This window comes from Haemaphysalis longicornis, unplaced genomic scaffold (genome assembly GCF_048455015.1).
Source record: "Haemaphysalis longicornis isolate Haplotype H1 unplaced genomic scaffold, Haemaphysalis longicornis Haplotype H1 scaffold_3, whole genome shotgun sequence".
Lineage (NCBI taxonomy): Eukaryota > Metazoa > Arthropoda > Arachnida > Ixodida > Ixodidae > Haemaphysalis > Haemaphysalis longicornis.
Window position 1 is genome coordinate 27,451,310 of NW_027526335.1, and position 21,086 is coordinate 27,472,395.

General features: G+C 47.1%; 1 protein-coding gene across 2 annotated transcripts in view; it reads right to left on the reverse strand.

Annotated features, from left to right (window-relative positions):
• Nup98-96 (nuclear pore complex protein Nup98-96) overlaps window positions 1-21,086 on the reverse strand; it is a 79,301-nt gene that overhangs the window by 47,785 nt on the left and 10,430 nt on the right. For both annotated transcript variants that reach the window (XM_077702701.1, XM_077702700.1), the window contains exons 8-14: window positions 20,460-20,632; window positions 17,864-17,980; window positions 16,535-16,709; window positions 11,614-11,850; window positions 11,134-11,197; window positions 10,314-10,428; window positions 3,210-3,347 (exon numbers count right to left, since the gene is read on the reverse strand). In XM_077702701.1, the coding sequence (XP_077558827.1) occupies window positions 3,210-3,347; window positions 10,314-10,428; window positions 11,134-11,197; window positions 11,614-11,850; window positions 16,535-16,709; window positions 17,864-17,980; window positions 20,460-20,632 (1,019 nt within the window). The remainder of the gene's footprint in view (window positions 1-3,209; window positions 3,348-10,313; window positions 10,429-11,133; window positions 11,198-11,613; window positions 11,851-16,534; window positions 16,710-17,863; window positions 17,981-20,459; window positions 20,633-21,086) is intronic.

Sequence of the window (21,086 nt, forward strand, 5' to 3'; positions counted from 1 at the left end):
ACACGAAGTACGCTGCTTCCGGCGACAAAAGCCACGCTTCTCCTCACCGTTCACGATTAAAAACACACGCTAAGGAAATAGAAAAGATAGCGCGAAGTAGCGAACGGAACGATGTGGGCGATGGCGGCTCACAAGCGGCAAGAGCCAATGGCGGTCCCGCTTTCGCGTCACGTGAATTAAATGCCCAGTGGGAGCTCGCAAAACAAGCGGGAAGAAACATTTTTTTTATTTTCTTTACGCGGAGATACGAAGCTGGCGAGCGGCTCAATCGAGAGAAGAAGGCTTGATCTACCTCTCTCAAGTGACCGAAATGGCGGCGAGCCACGCTGCTGTGCGGAATAAATTCTCAAACCTGGCCGAAATTTGGCTTGATTGCGCGATTTCTTGGGTCACCGCGAGTCATTCAGACACATTTTTCACTAAGTTCTCGTTCGTATTTCGTTTTCATTTTTTTACCCATGAAAGAAGGACAGTCAAAGATGCTAATGCAAGGGAAAACAAAAAATTGTATATTTCGAAAAAATCGCGTTTTTTCGACCCGCGTGTCCCCTTAAGCCGAAGAGCTTGCTGGTGCTCGATTCGTTCCATAGGCACATCACGGAGCGCGTCAAGAGAGCAGTGGCGAACACCCAGTGTGAGCTGGCGATCATTCCAGGCGGCTTGACCCCTGTTCTCCAGCCTCTCGACGTTGCTCTAAACAAGCTCTTCAAAGATAAGATGGCGGCACTCTACGAGTGGATGGAGCAGGACGGCAAACCCCTGACACCGACGGGGCGTGTGAAGCGGGCTCCTTTGAGCACTGTGGCACAGTGGGTGTGCGACGCGTGGTACGGCCTGCCTCACAGCATGGTGCGCGAAGCGTTTGGCAAGTGCGCAATAACGGCGGCAATGTGAATGGTGCGCGCTCTTATGACATTCGCGAAAACGGCAGCGGTGTGAACGCTGTCGGTGCGAACATACAAAGTGCGCCCAATAAATGCATTTTCTTTTTTTCCCCATCAGTGCAGCCCGTTTTTTTAACGTTATTACAGGTACGTATGTATGCCCTTTTTTTTTCGCGATCCGGGGGTCTAAAGTTGGGGGGCTCGGCTTATATGAGGAGTCGACTTATATGCGGCAATATACAGTAAACAAAACAAAAGAAAGGAAAAGAAAAGCTTTTCCAGTATGAACTCACTTTGTGCTGATTCTGACACTTGCCACTCACACTTTTATTAACTTGCTTGCCATAAGGACACACCATTGTGTTTAGTGTCTTGTGTGCAATTAGGTGTACAGTGCAATCTCGATGATACGAATTTCAGGATGACACAAATTTCTGAGAAGTCCTGGCGAAATTGCATTGTTTGCAATGGGCAAAATTTCGGCTGTTGCAAACAGACCTGTGCAGCCCGGCGGATGATACAAACGAGCCGGCGAAGCACCCAGCTGTCAAGCCAGCCGAACAAGCAAGCGACGGGGATGTACGGGCGCTCTCTCCCCTCTTTGCCAGGAACAGCTGGGCTGTTGTTTTCTGCTCACGAAAACGCGCCGCACAGGCCACAGGCGCACTGCGCACGACGCGGCCGGCAACGGCAACAAGGCGGCGGCTTCAACCGTGAAGTGGTGAAGGGCGCTCCAGCGACCTCTTCTAACCGCTCTTTAAAATGCTGCTCAAGGCACACACGAAGTTGCTCGTGCGGTAAAGGAGCTGATAATGCGGGCGAAAACGGTACTATAAAACATCATCCGCGCCGCTAGTGAAAGCGCCCATGCAATATCTGCCGGGGTGCTAAGCCTAAACATCCCGTGCAGAGCCAGCTGGCTGTCTCGAGCGCTTCGATACTGCCGCCATGAGGCATGCGCCTCCCCATTGGCATAAGTCTTCAAGCTCCTACCGCTCCCACAGCCGCACACGTCACGAGTCATTTTCTGACTGAGGTAGAAGCTGCCACAGGTGCGAAATCATCGACACGGGCGTAAAAATATTGCGCGCATAATGCCGATGCGCACGAATCGCGTGCAAAAACACGCCATGCGGTTCATGCCTTGACTGTTGCGGCGTGTAGTGAGCTCGGGCACCACGAGTGAGGTAACGAGCGCGAAGTTTTATGCGCTCCAAAAAGGACTGCTTGGCGACATGAAGGTTAAATAAAACCGTGACTCTTCAGTGAAAGTTCGCCCACTACATCTGTGTTCGAACGTAACGTCTAGAAAGTCTCGCTTAAACCGCGCGTCGGCACCTTGGGGCTGAGCTCGCCTGATGCGTTTTGCAGACGCCTCACGAGCTCTCACTGCATCGGGGTCTGCCTGCCGATACGCGCGCTTTCTCGCCGCTTCCCGTTCTCTGACGTTTTGGAGATCCTCTTCGCGCCGCAGCCGTGCCGCTTCGCGTACGGCAGGGTCCTCGTGCCGTTGCCGTGACGCTTGGGCCTCTCGTTCTCGAACGCTGGGATCTTGGCGGCGGCGTCGCGCAGCCAGACGACACGCTTCGGCCTCCCGCTCTCGTACGGCAGGATCTTGGCGGCGGCGTCGCGCAGCTTCACGGAGCGCTTCTGCCTCGCGGGCTCGCACATCTGCAGCCTTATCCATCGGGCGACTCCGAGCGCGCGCCAACAGCGAACGAATTTTATTACAATGCTCCCCGCCATCTAGTAAACAATCCAAGAACTAAACTAGAGGTAGCCACGCCATCTAGTAAACAATCCAAGCGCATCTTTTCATCATATACAAGTACCGCCATCTAGTAAACAATCCAAGAACTAAACTAGAGGTAGCCACGCCATCTAGTAAACAATCCAAGAACTAAACTAGAGGTGGCTACATACATACGTCGAGGATGGACAGACCCACGCCTTAAGGAGCTTCGCCCCTAAAAAAACAGAAAGCCATCATGGGTTTCCTCAAACAAAAGTAAGAAAAGAAATAAACGAAAACTTTTTTCAGTGCTGTGTTGGTTCATACAAATTTCGGGTGATACGAAAATTCTTCGCGGTCCCGCGAGATTCGTATCACCGAGCTTCTACTGTAGTTTGTTCTCCTCTCAAAGACTCCAACTCAGTGAACTTTGCAATGACCTCATAGGAACCTTACAACTTATGTGAGAAGGAGCAGCCGACGCTCACACCTAGTGTCGGCCTCTCCTTTTTTGTCAAGCATTAACAAAACAGAAAAGTTTTCCCGACAAGGGGCCAATAACCATTCCTGACAAGGAGTGACGACTGACTGACCTTGCCCATCTCTGCGCCGACCGGCTTGGGCCTCAGCTTGGGTGCAGGCAGTGGGGAGACCTTGTACTGGGAGGCCAGCAGGGCCTGCTGGGCTGCCGGGTTGGTGGGCCGCAGTAGCTCCTCCCGCTTGTTGGTCTCCTGGAAAAGGGGCCACCCAAGCAATGAAACTACTAGGCTGCTGCAGTGTTGCCACCTCGCCCTCCTTTTAAGGGGCAAGGGTGGCTGACCCAACGAAGTCGGTCACACTGGGGCTTAAACAGAAATGTGGGTTGGAAAATCACCGTTTTATAAAAAAAAAAAGCCCACTTTTTCGTTTTTACTAAATTTGAAATACCCTTCTTACTAAAAAAAGTGAGAATGAAACATAAACAAGACGCAGGGTGTCTACCAAGTTGACATTTTCAAATTCCCCGAGTTTTCCAGGCGTTCCCCGAGTCTTCTTGATAAATTCCCTGACTGACACAGAACTCCGTTTTACGTCAACATGGGCTGCCACCACTTCACCAGTTGCTGCCACCCTCTAAAAAGCACCTTATAAATATATGACATAATAAAGTTTGAATTCTAACCAGTAACTTTCATCTCATTCAAAAAGAAAACATAACAGAGTGGTAGTAAAATTCGCAGTGAATGAAATACCAAAAAAAAAATGGTAAAACCACGTACTGCCATGTTCTCAGCTCGCACTCAATGCCTCAGTTCTGTATTTCACTGCTTCAAAGAGTTTATTTTGGTTTGGATGAGGGACACCTGCATCTTTAACACCGCCACGTTAGGTGCCCTTCAACACCGTTATACTTCTAGCATCAAAGCGCTGCGCAGGATGAGCGGGAAGAGTTTATTTGGGATTCCCATTGGAAATCATAACCACCTCAACTACACCCCGCTATGGTGACCCCACGTAAAGTTCCTTTGGTGAACAGCAAAAGCTACGGAGCCGAAACATGCTCTGTCTTTCTACGCAGCGGAATATAGTGCCAGCTTGCAGTTAAAAGGAACTCTTAAAACGGGGTACAATGTCTATATTCAATACTTCAGACATATTTCGAATGCAGCTGCAGACTTTTAAAATTGAAAATTAAGAGAAATGTGTTTTTATTATTACGCCAGGTTCACAACTCAAAGATTTGCAACATGCATCAACTGACTAGAAACCACAGTAGATGGTGCCAGGTGTTCCAGCATAGGATTGAAAGGTACTACCACCCCTGCCCCTGTAGACTCCCTTACGCTGCCACAACAAGCTATCGAGGCGCGCAACGTTTTTTTCCGCCTTTCAGGAGTCTGGGAAACACGCCAGAATACAGGAGGTCGGGAGGAAGGTGGGGGGGGGGGGGGGGGGGGGGGGGGCAACTTGCAAGTTGTATGTTGTCACTGGAAGCAGTGGCTTCAGACGGCACCATCAGCGACGACTCCGGAGGGCTGTCCACTATTGACGTACTATTACTTGAGCCAGCATTACTGTGAATTTCACTTCCTTTATGAAGTACAGCTAACTTTCCCTGATAGAAGCACAAATTCCATGAGGTTTCCCTGAGTTCTTCCAGACTATTCAAAATCCCTGAGAATTCCCGGTTTTCCCTGTTTTCCAGGTTGGTAGACACCCGAAGAAAGACGCTACTCAAATGTGCATGAATGACTCGCAAAAAATTTCACAGTCAAATATCAACCACAGCCAGTGCGGAGCTGTGGCCACCATTGCAGCCATTTGTGGCAGGTAGCCCAAGCGTTTTTCTTTGGACAAAGGTATCCATTGGCCTTCTATATTCACGAAGAAAACTATAAGTTTTCCCCATTTGAAAGCACCTAGTAGACCTTAGAAATCACACGACACCAATGTGGGAATGCTGCAGGCCATCAACATAACACCAAATGATAGGAACGCTGTCTCCTGAGCAAAATTTCCCATTTTTTCTTCGTCCAATGAAAGTTTTAGATGAACGGTGAGGAGCAGAGACTCTTATTTTCGCTAGAGCTGGATTTCCCACATGCCCAAGGGTCACTGCAGACAGAAGCACTAGAATGCGACGAACACGGGAGCAGGCTCTCTGGGCCAGCAAAGTGACGACACGCCCTCTTAAGTGTTCCGAGTACTGCTCAATCAACTGAACTGATTTTGTAAGCAATTATTTAATGTTAGCAACGGTAACCGTAAGGGCAGCATTTTGTCAGCAACGGTATAATGTTCATAAAAATCCTCTGAAAAAAAAAAAAAAAAAAAAGAACCTGGCAATGTCTGATAGGCTAGGCACATGTGCAAAAAAAGGAAAGCGGAGAAAATCGTAGTTGAAGTTTTACTACAACTGGCAGTTTCATCTATTGAGCATGTGAAAAAGAAAAACGCTTTAGCACGTGGCTCGCTTTTCACTCTACACGAGCATACTAAGTTTGCTGAAATCAGTTGATGGGAAAAGTTTGAAATCCTCTGTACACGAAGGGCACTTGGCAGAAAAACGGAACAAAAGAAAAGCCAGAAAGTCACTTCAATTTTTATGCTGTTGGCAGCACGCTGTCACTCGTTGACGACCACAGCAAGGGTGCGAATCGTGTACCACAGCCATAAACGTTTACTTTATTATGTTACTGTTTCATTTTTTGCAAGCAAATCGGTTACGGGGCGATTAGCATTGCGCGCAATGAGCTGCAACGAAGGGGCTGGTAACGGATTGCACCACACTGTTCTGTGACATGCATGCACTTGGCAAGGTGGATGGATAACCACGTTTCCAATGTAATCTACTTGTGTATCACGTCACCACCGCACAATGTCTGCAGTAAAAACATTTATCAGTTTTAAATCGCTCATCTAGATGGTAACCTGCCAACGAGGAAGGGTGCATCGGGATGCGGGCCAACTCACCACGGCACCGTTGATAACAGAATGAATACGCTTCCCCTGCGCCGTACACAAGCGGGCTCCTCCCCTTCATCATTTTTCTTTTCTTTCTATTTGCTGCTGCTCTAAAGATATACACACCCTAGCACAGCGACAGGCCTAATCATACAACGCCTAGGCAGCCCAAGGGTGCGCTAAGCCTACCTTTGTCCTGGCATGGTTCTCGCGATATGTTGCCGCCATACATACAGAAAAACGGATTCCAGGCACTTTGTAAAGCTTCTCGTTCTTTTCTCAGTTATTGACAAACATGTTAGTTTATTTCTATGTCGTGCAGGGCTTTTGCCGGTCCCCGCATGAACGAGTATGTGTACCGCTGCATTGTAATGAGAGTGCCGGGCAGACGACCCACAACGCCCAGCCAATCAGATTGCTCCCATGAGATAACGTGCAGTCAGCAGCCAATTGGGTGGTGTTTTCCTTTTCTTTTTTCTATTCCGGTTTTACTCACAACCAATGAACAAAATGAAGCGGTTCTGGCAGCAACTGAAAATGAAGACACACTTTTGAATGAGACCAAGACGGACGCCATAGCGCATGTAGAACCCAAGCAGCGAGTCATCAAAAAATGCTATTTTCGCATCAAATCTTGGTCTATTTTAGCGGTCGTGGGTAATCTAAACTGATATTATGGCTCAACTACGTACTCCTGGGTCTGGATATTTGGCTGTACGGAAGAAAAATAGCTCTACTACTGTATGAAAATGGCACTTTTAACCTTCTGACCTTTGGCAAAATTTTGGGATTTCAAGACCCGCATCCCCCATTACACAGGAAGGAGAAATTTTTCATTATAATTCCACTGCAAAATGGACTCAGGAAAAGAACGAAAGAATCTGCAATCACTCGCACAAAGGCTACTCAAATAGGCTCGCTGCTAAAGAACAAAGAGAGGCCCTTATCGAAGTCTTGCATACATAGCACAAGCAGGTGTCCCACTTCAACAACGATTGTTCAATTTTAAGGGGGGACGCGGCTTTCAACTTCAGAAAAATGACCAAAACATCGTTTTTTTGAAAGCCACCTATTCGGCTTCTATGTTTCCTATTCTGTGCGCCTGCAAAGTTTTTGCGCTGAAAAGCGTCGCAAAGTGGCATAAAAAAATAGTTTCGCCAGGCGCGGTGACAAACTATCAGCGCAAAAGGGCGAAAAAACGGCAATTTTCGGGGCATTATATCTCCGCAACGGTGCCACCAGGCGCGGCCATTTTGATATCGTTAGATCGGCCGAGCGTTCGTCTTTCTGGTTCCGCTCGTCTCTTTTATCTTAGTTCATTCACAAACGCACAAACGGCAGAAAAGAAACGACGCACAAGCGAAGCTAGAAATAGATGCTGAAGCGCTATTTGTTTTCCGGTCGGGGCGCGCTAAGACGACCCTCCTGATTGGGTGTCGCGGCGCAATGCAAGATGGCGGGCGCCTGAGCTGCGTAGCGTGGGCGCCTGGGCGGTTTGAGTACATTTTCGCTGCTTCGCTCAGCCAAGTTTCTGTTCAGTCTGTGGTATTCAACACGGACATTATCGCAATGGGAAGGCCTGAGATCACGAGCCAGATTACGGAAAGTTGTGTGGCTCGAAAGGCGGAGGTCATCGAACGCTTCGTGGTGCGCGTGACACTACCGTCGGAGGACCCCGGAGGGTGACGCGGTGTGTGCGCTTACGATAGCGGTTCGTGAAGTGAACTTTAAGTCGGATTTGCGATGTTTACACGCTTAGTTCTTGCTGTGTTTTGATTGTGGGCTCACTAGCCTTGGGAAAGAAACAGTCGACGTGTTAAACGCTGCGGCGCACACGGCATAGCAGACGCGCATTGGAGCATCGCATGTCTGCGCAACCGGTTACTATTGAACGCCAGTAGTTGTAATTAATGCCTGCGACGTTAGATTTAATCATAAAAGCAACCTGACAAGCCATATCAGGGATAATCAAAGTACGATATGTCGCGGTAAGCGTGCGCTGCGATGCGCGCGAGCCATATCGCCTTTCTTGCGCAACGTTTCCCGTGCACTTGTAATAATCATGCAAACAGGTTTGAGTTAAGAATATAGGAATAAAAATATGTTCTCTGCGTTAAAAATTTACCTTACTGTCGTAGCATTTAACAGTGATTTTTTTTAGGGAAATTATTGATACTAATGCATATAATCTATGGCTTAGGGCATACTGACAGTGCTGCGAGAAATATTGGATGCCTTGAACGTCAAAAGTAGTGAAAAAAAAACCTTCCGTCAAAGTTAAGTGATGCACAATATTATACCAAGCTTCAAAGTAGCTCATTTGCATCCTTGTGGTATGCAAACTTTTGGCAATGAACACCTGCCCGTATGAATACTAAGTTGCTGCGCCAGGCAAAGTAATAAAACATAAAAGAAGCCAGAAATTTTCAAATTTATCTAAAAAAGATGCTTCACTTGTTGCCATGGGGACAACACTGCAAAGGGACGTTGTCCAGTGCGATACAGCCAAACAGCTAACCTACTTTTGCTGAAAGCCCATTAAAAGCCATCTCCCCCTTCGTTTGGTCTGCTAACTGGGCTATGTACTCTTCACAGAGGAGCTGAAAATGATGTTTTGTGGAAAGAGAAAGGCTGTAAAAGGCACTCCAATTCAAGGCAAGGCAAGGCCTTCCAGAAGCCCCATGTTCAAAAGGACACGAAAGGCTACAACCGTGACGACTTTTGATGAGTGAAACCTATGTTGCAACTTCGGAAGCCGTTTTCTCAAAATAGTTTTTTTTGCCACCTGTGTCGCTTGTTCCAGGGATTTTTTCGTGACTGCTGGGTCTACCTTGATTCTGTTTCTTGCATTACATTCCTTGATGAACAGTTGAGGTCATGATATTTTTGGTTTTCCAGATTCGTTTTTTGTGATTTTTTTATTCAAATAGTCGTTTACAGTCGACATGCCTGTTGCACATTAACCTCTAAAAAAATGAACACTAAAAAACATTGTTGTAAAAAAAATTCTAAAACTGTCACGACCTCGTCCATTCATTTGGGAATGCAAAGCCCTCTGAACGAGTTTTCTATCATGTTTTATAAGTCGCTCAAGCTCGGTACAAGCAGAACAGAAAGAAACTTTAATAAATAAAACAGTTATCGAAATACCGTATTTACTCGCGTAATCCTCGCACCCCTAATGTGAGCCACCAAAACTTGGATTTTTTGGTTCCTCGCATAATTCTCGCACCCCCAACTTTGCAGCGGCGAAAGTTGCCTGCTCGCGAAACCCGCATGGTGCACGCGCTCTCCAACGCGCGCCCTCCCCCGCCGCCTCTCCGTTCGGCGGAGAGCGCTGTGTATCCAAGGCCATCCAGGCACCCTAACAACCTGCATGGCTACTCCCAAACAGGCGCCCTAACACGCTACTCCCACTGTCCTTGAGCCGGTTCTGCGCATGTTTCGCGTGCGCGCAACTAAACGGTGTTCGCGCAGCCTGCTGTCGTGTCGCCGTCGTGGTGCCGTCGTTGAGTGGCAGCAGTCAGTGAGTCACTCGCGTCAGTGGTGGATAGCTCGCTGCCATTTTGAGAACTTTTTGATCTCTTTGTTTTGTGCTTGGTGCCACTTCGCCATGGGGAAGAACGCCAGCTACATTGCCGCTTTCAAATTGAAAGCGAAAGAGTGCGCGATCGAACACGACAACCGTGCCGCAGGCAGGCACTTCGGCGTCACCGACTTCAACGTGTGTTACTGGAGTTGGGCACGCACATACGACGACGAGATAGGGCGCGCGCCAGAAAGCAAAGGCGGCAATTTCATGATCGCTGATTGACGGGGGACTGTTTACGTTGTAAATAATAAAATAAAAAGAAATAGCTGCTGTTCGCAACACTGAGCTTACATACACAAAAAACGACCGCTACATTTAGCGGGATTGGCATAAGGCAAATTGGCAACACTGTGCACCGGATTTTTTTTTTCCCCGCACATTTCTCGCACCTCTAACTTTGCATTGACTTTTCCGAAAAAAAAGTGTGAGGATTATGCGAGTAAATATGGTATTACCTTGAAATTTTTATGGTGTTATTACGGAAGCATTTCCAGTTGCTGTGCCAATTTTCATCAAAATCCACAAAGAAATAAAAAAGTTGATTTTGAAAGCCACGTCCCTAAATCACACAACCTGCATCCCCCTTTGCTTTAATCCAACCAACCACCGCATTGCAGAGAGATCCAATGGTGCAGAATGCCACAAAACGTCACGTGGGTACCTTGAGCATGTTCCTGAAGAGGGGGTTGTCGCCGTACGGGTTGCTGGAGAGGTACTCGAGCAGCCGCTGTGTCTGCTGCTGCTGCTGCTGCACCGCGGCTGCATTGGGATCCAAACTGCCAAGGAAAAAGGTCAGGCACGTCAACGCAGTGAGAATGAACATGAGGAACTTCTGGGCCTCTATAGCTCCTACAATTACACGTACTATGCAGTTCTTCATGTCATGCAATGCTGCGAAGTCCCTCACCAAAACTCTGCGGCTCACCAATGATATGCACAACAATCAATGCTCCCACACTGCGAAAATTGTTGCCTCAATGCTTAATGCTGCTTTTTTTTTTTTCTTTCTCCAGAATAAGCTTAACAACTTGAAGAGAAAACCGCCAGGGCAAAGAAAAAAAAAAAAAGGTAGGGGAAGGCCCTCCACAACCCAAAAGCAGGTATTAATACACTTGTGCATATTACCGAGTGGTACCTTACCGAATTTAATTAGTGGCCAAGTTACATGTGGGTTACAAGGCGCACAGGGTCCTGATAAATTTATAGACTGTCCTGCCGTTTTTTTTAACACGGCGCACCAAAATCTTGTTCACGCTGGTTGTTCTTACCCCACCTTTATTTAAAAATATAGTAGGGGGGTAATTATAAATTTACAGGCTGTCCCATCATTTTTCAACACTGTCCCCCAAAATCTCGCACTTTGCAGGTTTTACCCTGCATTAAAGAAAAAAGTCATGGTAGCCGAGAGCTGCACCTGCAACCTCATGCATTCTCGCATTAACATAGTGTGTTGCATAAAGAGAAAACAGCAGCAGACTCACCCGCCCATGGTTGGCATGGCAGTGCCAAAGCCTGTGCCAGTGCCAAGACCAGTCTGGCCAAATCCTACGGGAGAGAACAAGGCACAGTGTGCAGCAAAAAATAAACAAGGGGCCCCCAAGCAGAGATCGACGACAAGGGCATGCAAATGACGTTTGACAGAGCATTCAACATCAGGGTGTTTGCCACATAGGGCATGTTCCCTTTACCAGCGCGGACTTGTCTGCGCACAGTCTGTGCGCAGACAAGTCAGACTGAAAACCTAATCGGAATGCATGAAAAAATCAAGCGACGGGTTGCATTCCGGCAGTTTGTGAACAGTCTTGAGCTCATAACTGAGGAGGCCCATACAGCAATCCAGCACAGTCAGTTGAGACAAGTTTTAAGCCCTCCCTTTTGAGCAGCCCCCGACGGGAGAGATTTGGAACATCCCTCGTGCAGCCTCTGCAAACAGTGCCGCACAGTTAGCACTGCCAGCGAACCTCCAAAGGGCGTCGTGGTTGTGGTGGTGCCGAATCCGAAGCCGGCAGGCTTGGCCGCCGTGTTGGTGCCAAACAGTCCCCCCGTGGCGGGGGCACCCAGGGTGCCTGTGGTGCCAAAGGCGGGTGTGGTGCCAAAGCCGGTGGAGCCAAACGCGGGCGCAGCCGTCCCAAAGGCCGTGGTGGTCTTGGGAGCCCCAAAGAGGCCACCCGTGGCCGTGCTGGGTGTGGAGAATCCACCTGCAAGGAGCACGCGGTTTCGCCTTGCCAACTGTGCACCGAAAGGGGCTTTGTAAAACTATTTTCGTGATAGTTAGGAGCCCTGACAACAACAACAATAAAATTTCACCGATTTCCTCCAGTCATTCAGCACATAAAATCAAAGAATGGGCCTCTTAATTGGCTTTCAAAATCAACTTTTTTATTTCTTTGTGAATTTTGATGAAAATTGGCAACAGCAACTGTAAATGCTTCTGTGATAACACCATAAAAATTTCAAGGTAATATTTTGATAACTTTTTATTTATTCAATTTTCTTTCTGTTCCGCTTGTACCGAGCTTGAGCGACTTATAAAACATGATAGAAAACTTGTTCGGAGTGCTTTGCATACCCAAATGAATGGACAAGGTCGTGACAGTTTTAGAATTTTTTTTTACAGCACAATGTTTTTTAGTTTTCATTTTTTTAGAGGTTAATGTGCAACAGGCATGTCGACTGTGAACGACTATCTGAATAAAAAAATCACAAAAAACAAATCTGGAAAACCAAAAATATCATGACCTCAACTGTTCATCAAGAATGTAATGCAAGAAACGGAAACAAAATAGACCCAGCGGTCACAAAAAAATCCCTGGAACAAGCGACACAGGTGGCAAAAAAAACAATTTTGAGAAAACAGTTTCCGAAGTTGCAACATAGGTTTCACTCATCAAAGGTCGTCACGGTTGTATCTTTTCATGTCCTTTTGAACATGGGGCTTCTGGAAGGCCTTGCCTTGCCTTGAAATTGGAGTGCCTTTTACAGCCTTTCTCTTTCCACAAAACATCATTTTCAGCTCCTCTGTGAAGAGTACATAGCCCAGTTAGCAGACCAAACGGAGGGGGAGATGGCTTTCAATGGGCTTTCAGCAAAAGTAGGTTAGCTGGTTGGCTATATCGCACTGGACAACTTCCCTTTGCAGTGTTGTCCCCATGGCAACAAGTGAAGCATTTTTTTTTACTTAAATTTGAAAATTTTTGGCTTCTTTTATGTTTTATTACTTTGCCTGGTGCAGCAACTTAGTACTCATACGTGCAGGTGTTCATTGCCAAACGTTTGCATACCACAAGGATGCAAATGAGCTTCTTTGAAGCTTGGTATAATATTGTGCATCACTTAAGGGGAGACGCGGGTCTTGGAATCCCGAAATTTGGCCAAAAAATCGATTTTTAGAAATCGCCATTTTCGGAAAGTAGAGCTATTTTTCTACCGGTTAGCAAAATATCCAGACCCAGGAGTACGTATTTGAGCCATAATATCAATTTATAGCACCGACGCCCGCTAAAATCGGCCAAGATTCGACGCGAAAATAGCATTTTTTCGACGACTCGCCCCTCGGGTTCTACATGCCCCACGGCGTCCATCTTGGTCTCATTCGAAAGCGCGTCTTTTCGTTTTCAATTCCCCGCCAGAACCACTCCGTTTCGTCCATTGGTTGCGAGTAAAACCGGGGTAGAAAAGAGACGGAACGCGCCGCCCAATTGGCTACTGACTGCACGTGACCGCAGGGCGCAACCTCATTGGCTGGGCGCCGTGGGTCGTCTGCTCGGCACTCTCATCACAGTGCAACGGCTCATGTATTCATCTATGCGAGGACCGGCAAAAGCCCCGCATGGCGTAAAAATAAAGTAAATATGTCTATCGATAACTGAAAGGAAGAACTAGCAGTATTAAAAGCGCCTGGAGTACGATTTTCTGCGTGTCTGACGACGACTTTTCGCGAGAACGGCGCCGAGACGGAGGTAGGCTTAGCGCCCCCGCGGGCTGCCGAGACGATAGCGTAGCGATATGATTACGCCTGCGGGGGCACTAAGTTGCGTCTATATTTCGATCAGCAGCAAATAGAAAGAAAAGAAATGATAAAGTGGAGGATGCCGCACGCCGACGTCGCAAGGGAAGTGTGTTCATTCTGTTATCAACGATGCCGCGGCGGGTCGGCCCGCACTCCGGCGCGCGCTTCCTTGTCGGCAGGTTACCATATAGATGAGCGATTTGGGAATTATAAATGCTCGCACTGAGCACAATGTGCATTAGTGACGTGATATACGAGTAGATTAGACCGAAAACGTGGTTACCCCACCTAGCCAAGCACATGCACGTTACAGAACAGTGGCGGGCATTCCGTTACCAGCCCCTTCGCTGCAACTCATTTCACGCGATGCAAATCCGATTTGATTGCTACAAATGAAGCAGTAACATAACAAAATAAACGTTTACAACTGTGGTGCACGATCGGCACCTCAGCCCTAGTCGCTAATGAGTGACGGCGCGCTGCCAACAGCATAAAAATTGAAGCAACGTTCTGGCTTTGCTTTTGTTCAGTTTTTCTGCCAGGTGCCATCTGTAGACAGAGGATTTCATAATTTTCCCACCAACGGATTTCAGCAAACTTGGTATGCTCTTGTTGAGCGAAAAGCGAGCTACATTCTAGAACCTTTCTTTTTTTCATATGCTCAATAGATAAAACTGTCACTTGTAGTAAAACTTCAACTGCGATTTTCTCAGCTTCCCTTTTTTTGCATATGTGCCTAGCCTTACAGGGGTTTTGAGGTAGTTTTTTTCAAAGGATTTCTACAAGTGTTATACCGTTGAATTCGGGATAAAATGAACTGCATGCTGAAGCTATTTTAATTGGCTCATTTTGCCTCAAATAAATGTTATGAGTTATAATTAGAGGTCATTAAGTTTTCAGAAAACTGTACTTGGCATAATTTTATTAATTCTATCCAATCAACTATCTTTACAGGAATATAAATAGCTTCAGCATGCATGGCAGGTCTTAAGCTACACATCCATACCATTTATTTTAAGAAAAATTTAATAAAAAGTTCCTTAAAGGCCCGTAAGAAATTACTTAATTAGGCTCTAGTGTTTTCTTTATAACTCAAAAAATAATTATACCACTTGAAAACTAATTACATATTTGAAATGAGGAAGACAAAACACATATGCAAAGTGATTTTCATTATCACAGACCAATTAATAAAAAAGTTCATTTCAAGACCCACGTCTCCCCTTAACTTTGACGGAAGGTTTTTTTTTCACTACTTTTGACGTTTAAGGCATCCAATATTTCTCGCAGCACTGTCAGTATGCCCTAAGCCATAGATTATATGCATTAGTATCAATAATTTCCCTAAAAAAAATCACTGTTAAATGCTACGACAGTAAGGTAAATTTTTAACGCAGAGAACATATTTTTATTCCTATATTCTTAACTCAAACCTGTTTGCATGATTATTACAAGTGCACGGGAAACGTTGCGCAAGAAAGGCGATATGGCTCGCGCGCATCGCAGCGCACGCTTACCGCGACATATCGTACTTTGATTATCCCTGATATGGCTTGTCAGGTTGCTTTTATGATTAAATCTAACGTCGCAGGCATTAATTACAACTACTGGCGTTCAATAGTAACCGGTTGCGCAGACATGTGATGCTCCAATGCGCGTCGGCTATGCCGTGCACGCCGCAGCGTTTGACGCGTCGACCGTTTCTTTCCCAAGGCTTAGCGAGCCCACAATCAAAACACAGCAAGAACTAAGCGTGTAAACATCACAAATCCGACTAAAAGTTCACTTCACGAACCGCTATCGCAAGCGCGCACACCGCGTCACCCTCCGGGGTCTGGCGACGGTAGAGTCACGTGCACCACGAAGCGTTCAATACCTCCGCCTTTCGAGTCATACAACTTAACCTAATCTGGCTCGTGATCTCAGGCCTTCCCATTGCGATAACGTCCGTGTTGAATACCACAGACTGAACAGAAACTTGGCAGAACAAAGCAGCGAAAATAAACTGAAACCGCCCACGCTACGCAGTTCAGGCGGCCGCCATCTTGCATTGCGCCGCGACACCCAATCAGGAGGGTCGTCTTAGCGCGCCCCGACCGGAGGATGAATAGCGCTTCAGCATCTATTTCTAGCTTCGTTTGCGCGTCGTTTCTTTTCTGCCGTTCGTGCGTTTGTGAATGAACGAAGATAAAAGAGACGAGCGGAACCGGAAATGCGAACGCTCGGCCGATCTAACGATATCAAAATGGCCGTGCCCGGTGGCACCGTGGCAGAGATACAGCGCTCCGAAAATTGTCGTTTTTTTTGCCCTTTTGCGCTGATAGTTCGTCACCGCGCCTGGCAAAACTATTTTGTTATGCAACATTGCGACGCTTTTCAGCGGAAAAACTTTGCAGACGCACAGAATAGAAAACATAGAAGCCGAATATGTGGCTTTCAAAAAAACGATGTTTTGGTCATTTTTCTGAAGTTGAAAGCTGCGTCCCCCCTTAACAAACAAGCAACCTCAGAAAAAAAACCTAGGCCTAGAAGTACTCTGAAAACGCTACACACGCCAGTTTTGTTTCACAAAAGCAGGTACCAAGTTAGGTGAAGTCACTTTGGTTGGGGGTGTTATGACAAGAGCCAAATGCCAATTCAAATAATCTGCCAGTAAGGTTGGGTGAATTCATAATTGCAAGATTTGACGGTGCCTGCAAGAAAATAAAGCTGCAACTGTGAGACAGCTAAAAACAAAATCTGAGCGCTTTTTTCCCTAATTTTTCTGAGGGGCACGAGAACACCTGAAATGAAAATACAGGGCAACTAACTGACAAATACTACCCAAAGTAGGCTTCTCTGTGAAGGCCCAAAGACACAGGTAGGGCACATACCAAAGCCAGTGGTCGTGGTCCCAAATGCAGGCGTGGTCGCTCCGAAGTTGAACGCGGGCTGCTTGGCCCCGAATAGCGACGACGTTCCAGTGGTAGCCGTGTTGCCAAAGCCAAAGGCACCCGTGGCTGCTGTGGTGGTTGCACCAAAGGTCGGCCGCACACCAAAGGCGTTCGTCTGTGGACAAGCAGCATGCAAGGTAGACTTAATCTGTTGCTTCGCTATTTAAATAAGCAAGTGTGCTGCACTTTCACACACATAACCTGCACCTGCGTAGAACTCGTATAGCATGTCACAGAGAAAGAAAAATAAAAGAACCCTGAATATTACCCACACAACCGACCACATGAAGAAATGGTTATATCTCGATAAAAACACAACTGCATGATTATCTCCCACTCACTCGCACACAAAGCACCATTGGTTGTAACCCTCATTACAAAAGGACAACATGGACGTAACATCCCACCCTATATCTGAAAGATGCTGGTTAATTAAGCCACATTGCATGCCTGCCTAGGTAATTCATGCTGCCTGGTTATAAAAAAATGTTCCCACTTGCTTCTCAGCGCTTGGCACAGCTTTCGCGACCCCTCGATTCTACAGCGACCAGCACTTATCTTAAAACGCCTCGCTTCCACACAGCACTAAGAACTCAATTGTGATCAAGATGGGACAATGCAGATGGAAGGGGGACTCTATGGGACTGCACAGCAGAGATAATAACTGTCATGTTTTTTACAATATGCAACCAGTAAAGAGAACGAGAGATAATGATACTGATATTGCAAGAACATAGATGTCGCAGCATGGCGTGCCTTACAGCAAGGTTGCACTTCACGTTTCAGCCACGCCCCCCTTTACTTTCAAGAACTCTGCACTTCAATGATTGATTATGAGGTTTAACGCGCCAATGCTACACAGATGATGATGCATGCCGTAGTGGAGGGCTCCAGATTAATTTTGACAACCTGGGGATCTTCAATGTGTGCCAAAATCTCGGAGCGCACGGCCGTTTTAGCTTTTCACCTCCATCAGAGAAGCGGCCGCTGCGGCCAGGAATTCAACCCACGCCCTTGGGCAAGAATTCTGCAATTATCGGTGTGTGTCTTGTGCCTGAAAATGCAAAAAAAAAAAAAAAAAAAAAGGCTAATACGGCCTCAGGTACCTGTATCAAAGGTTTATCCATTTGAAAGTGACAGCGCCTGCTCCTAACACGTCTGCTATACACAAGCTTCCACCTTTCCAGTAGAAAACGCCAAGAAACATCTGAGTGCAAGAAGTAGTTGTAAACGTAGCTAAAGCTGCACACTGACCCAAAGACTTCATACCTGGGTCGTTGCACCAAATGTGGTTCCAAAGCCGCCGGTGCCAAAGCCAGTGGATGCCTGGGTGGTAGCTGGGGTGGCGCCAAACAGCCCCGTGCCTGTTGGCTGGCCGAATATAGACTGCAACAAAAACAGGGGCACGGAAACATTCTTACTCCTTCACTGTTCCTCTATGCTGTTGGGAAAAAACTTTAAAGTTCTTCCTCTTCACCCTTCACCCCAGCAACAGATAGTCAGAACAAGATAGGAACTACCGCACAGGCAAGCCTGTCCAGATGAATGAACATTCGTGGTTACCTCAAGCCTGCCTCTCTTACCCCCATTACAACATTAACTACCGTATTTACTCGCATAATTCTCGCACTTTTTTTTCGGAAAAGTCAACGCAAAGTTAAGGGTGCGAGAATTATGCGGGAAAAAAAAATCCGGTGCACAGTGTTGCCAATTTGCCTTATGCCAATCCCGCTAAATGTAGCGGTCGTTTTTTGTATAGGTAAGCTCAGTGTTGCCAACAGCAGCTATTTCTTTTTATTTTATTATTTACAACGTAAACAGTCTCCCGTCGATCAGCGATCATGAAATGCCGCCTTTGCTTTCTGGCGCACGCTCTATCTCGTCGTTGTATGTGCGTGCCCTACTCCAGTAACGCACGTTGAAGTCGGTGACGCCGAAGTGCCTGCCTGCGGCACGGTTGCCGGGTTCGATCGCGTACTCTTTCGCTTTCAATTTGAAAGCGGCAGTGTAGCTGGCGTTCCTCCCCATGGCGAAGCGGCACCAAGCACAAAACAATTAGATCAAAAAGTTCTCAATACGGCAGCGAGCTATCCACCACTGACGCGAGTGACTCACTGACTGCTGCCGCTCAACGGCGGGACCACGACGGCGACGCGACGACACGACAGCGAACACCGTCTGGTTGCGCGCACGCGAAACATGCGCGAAACGGGCTCAAGGACCGTGTGAGTAGCGTGTTAGGGCGCCTGTTAGGGAGTAGCCATGCAGGTTGTTAGGGCGCCTGGATGGCCTTGGATACACAGCCCTCTCCGCCGAACGGAGAGGCGGCGGGGGAGGGCGCGCGTTGGAGAGCGCGTGCACCATGCGGGTTTCGCGAGCGGGCAACTTTCGCCGCTGCAAAGTTGGGGGTGCGAGGATTATGCGAGGAACCAAAAAATTCAAGTTTTGGTGGCTCACATTAGGGGTGCGAGGATTACGCGAGTGCGAGGATTACGCGAGTAAATACGGTAATCCAGGAAGCAATAGCGGCACCAAAATAAGTAAAGCCTCAACTTCCATAGTGCTATTACATCAACTTTGCAAAAACACTAACTTTTTGTCTTTATCATCTCCTGAGTGCTTTCTGCAAAACAATTTTTTTAATGAATAAATATAAGAGGTTTCATTATTACACCAGCAGGAACTATTGCTTGAACACTGAAACACCGTAGCTGGCCCAAGGTTCCCCAGGTAACTCTTATAATGCACCACCACCATAATTAGTAAGGCCTTAACTCTTTCGGGACCGCCGGAAAAAGTGATGAAAAAGGGAGGTCTCGGTGAAAATTTTTTATTACATGAAGCAAAGATACCATCCTGCTTTAGCATATACCAAAATGCAGCTAATTATATGTTCTTTGACATACAATACCGTGTTTTACTTCAACACTGACGATAGCACCATGAAAAAATCAGAAAGTAAGAACTTCGCAAAAAAACTACTGAAAAAGATAGAAAAAAGCGTAAATCTAAGAATAATTAAAAAGAATAAAATTATTTCAGGATATACAAAATCTAACACAATGCTTTGTTTATTCATCACGAAAGTTTGATGCGGCTAGGTGTAACTGGTTTTTTGTTTTGTGTGTGATTTCTTTGGCACTAGGGCCATGGCTACGTCGTCGCCCAGGTACACGCCGGGCTCTCGGCTCGGCGAAAACTTGATCCGTTTCTGCGCTGGTGGCAGGAGATCACCACAATAGGTAGTTAACACCCTAGCGAACAGATATAAACTAGCCAGAACATATTTCGAGCGCACATACCTATTCCAGAGCCAATTGAAACCGAAACCAACACCCACCTTTGAGCGCGATTCATGTTCCAGGCTGATCGACACCCGAATCGTCACTTGAGCTGAAATGCGATCTCTAAAGTCGCATTTCGACTCTTCACTGCCACTCTCATCGTAAAAATCCACAGTAGAAGGCGAAGATATGCGAGACGAGACGACGCGGATCTCTTATCGCGCTCGCGCGTGAGTATGTTTACATTCCGAACCACCGCCCGTCAGAATAAAATATCTGATGCGTTGCCGCCTGGCGATAAAAAAAGAAACTTCACAAAAGAGAAAACTCTAGTTTTCAAACTATCTCCTAGATGTCGTTAGGTGTTCCATCGAGCGAAAATTTTTATTCCGCACGCTCGCGAAACCATCGATCATATGTGACCGATGGCCTATAGGAGCGGTCCCGAAAGAGTTAAGATTATATAGCTTCCAGCAGTTCTCAGCCTTGCTCTGCTTCTAGTTGCATCCTTCAATATGTGCATCAAACCTGTTTAACACCTTGTTACTGATTAGGCTGTACCGGTACGAACGATCTGGTACCTTCTGCTGTGGCTGACCAAAGACTGAGGTGCCAGTCGTGCCGAAGCCCGTGCTGGTGCCGAATGCTGACGTGGAAGCTGGAGTGGTCATGCCAAACCCAGTCGTCTTGCCAAACACATTCTGGCTCTGAGAGGTCTGACCGAACAGCGAGCCGCCAGCAGGTGCAAAACCACCTGCAGGAAAAAAGCACACGCACTGGTTTGGTGGTGATCGATTTCAGTGCAAAGAATGTGCAGCTTCAAGAGGGCTCCAAATGCGGCATCAGGCCTGACCACACACAGTGGAACCCCGATAATGCCAATTTAAAGGGACCGCGCAAAATCACCGCATGACCGGGGTGCCGTATGAGCGGGGAAAGGGTAAATGCCAACCTAGCAGACGGTCTCCCGCGACGGGTGGGCTGCAACAGGTGGGCTACGAACTTATTCATTTTTAGCACAGTCTCGTGTAATTCGTAAACTTTTCACTAAAATTTGAAGTTTTTAAAAAGAAAAAAGAAAGAAAGAAATGGTAAGTTTGTGCCCCCCTCCCCTTCATAGCGTCTGCACTACCCCAGGAGCCATGCGCCATCGGCCGCGCTACCCCCATGCCATCTACTGCTAGCCCACCAGCTCTGCACCTTGCGCA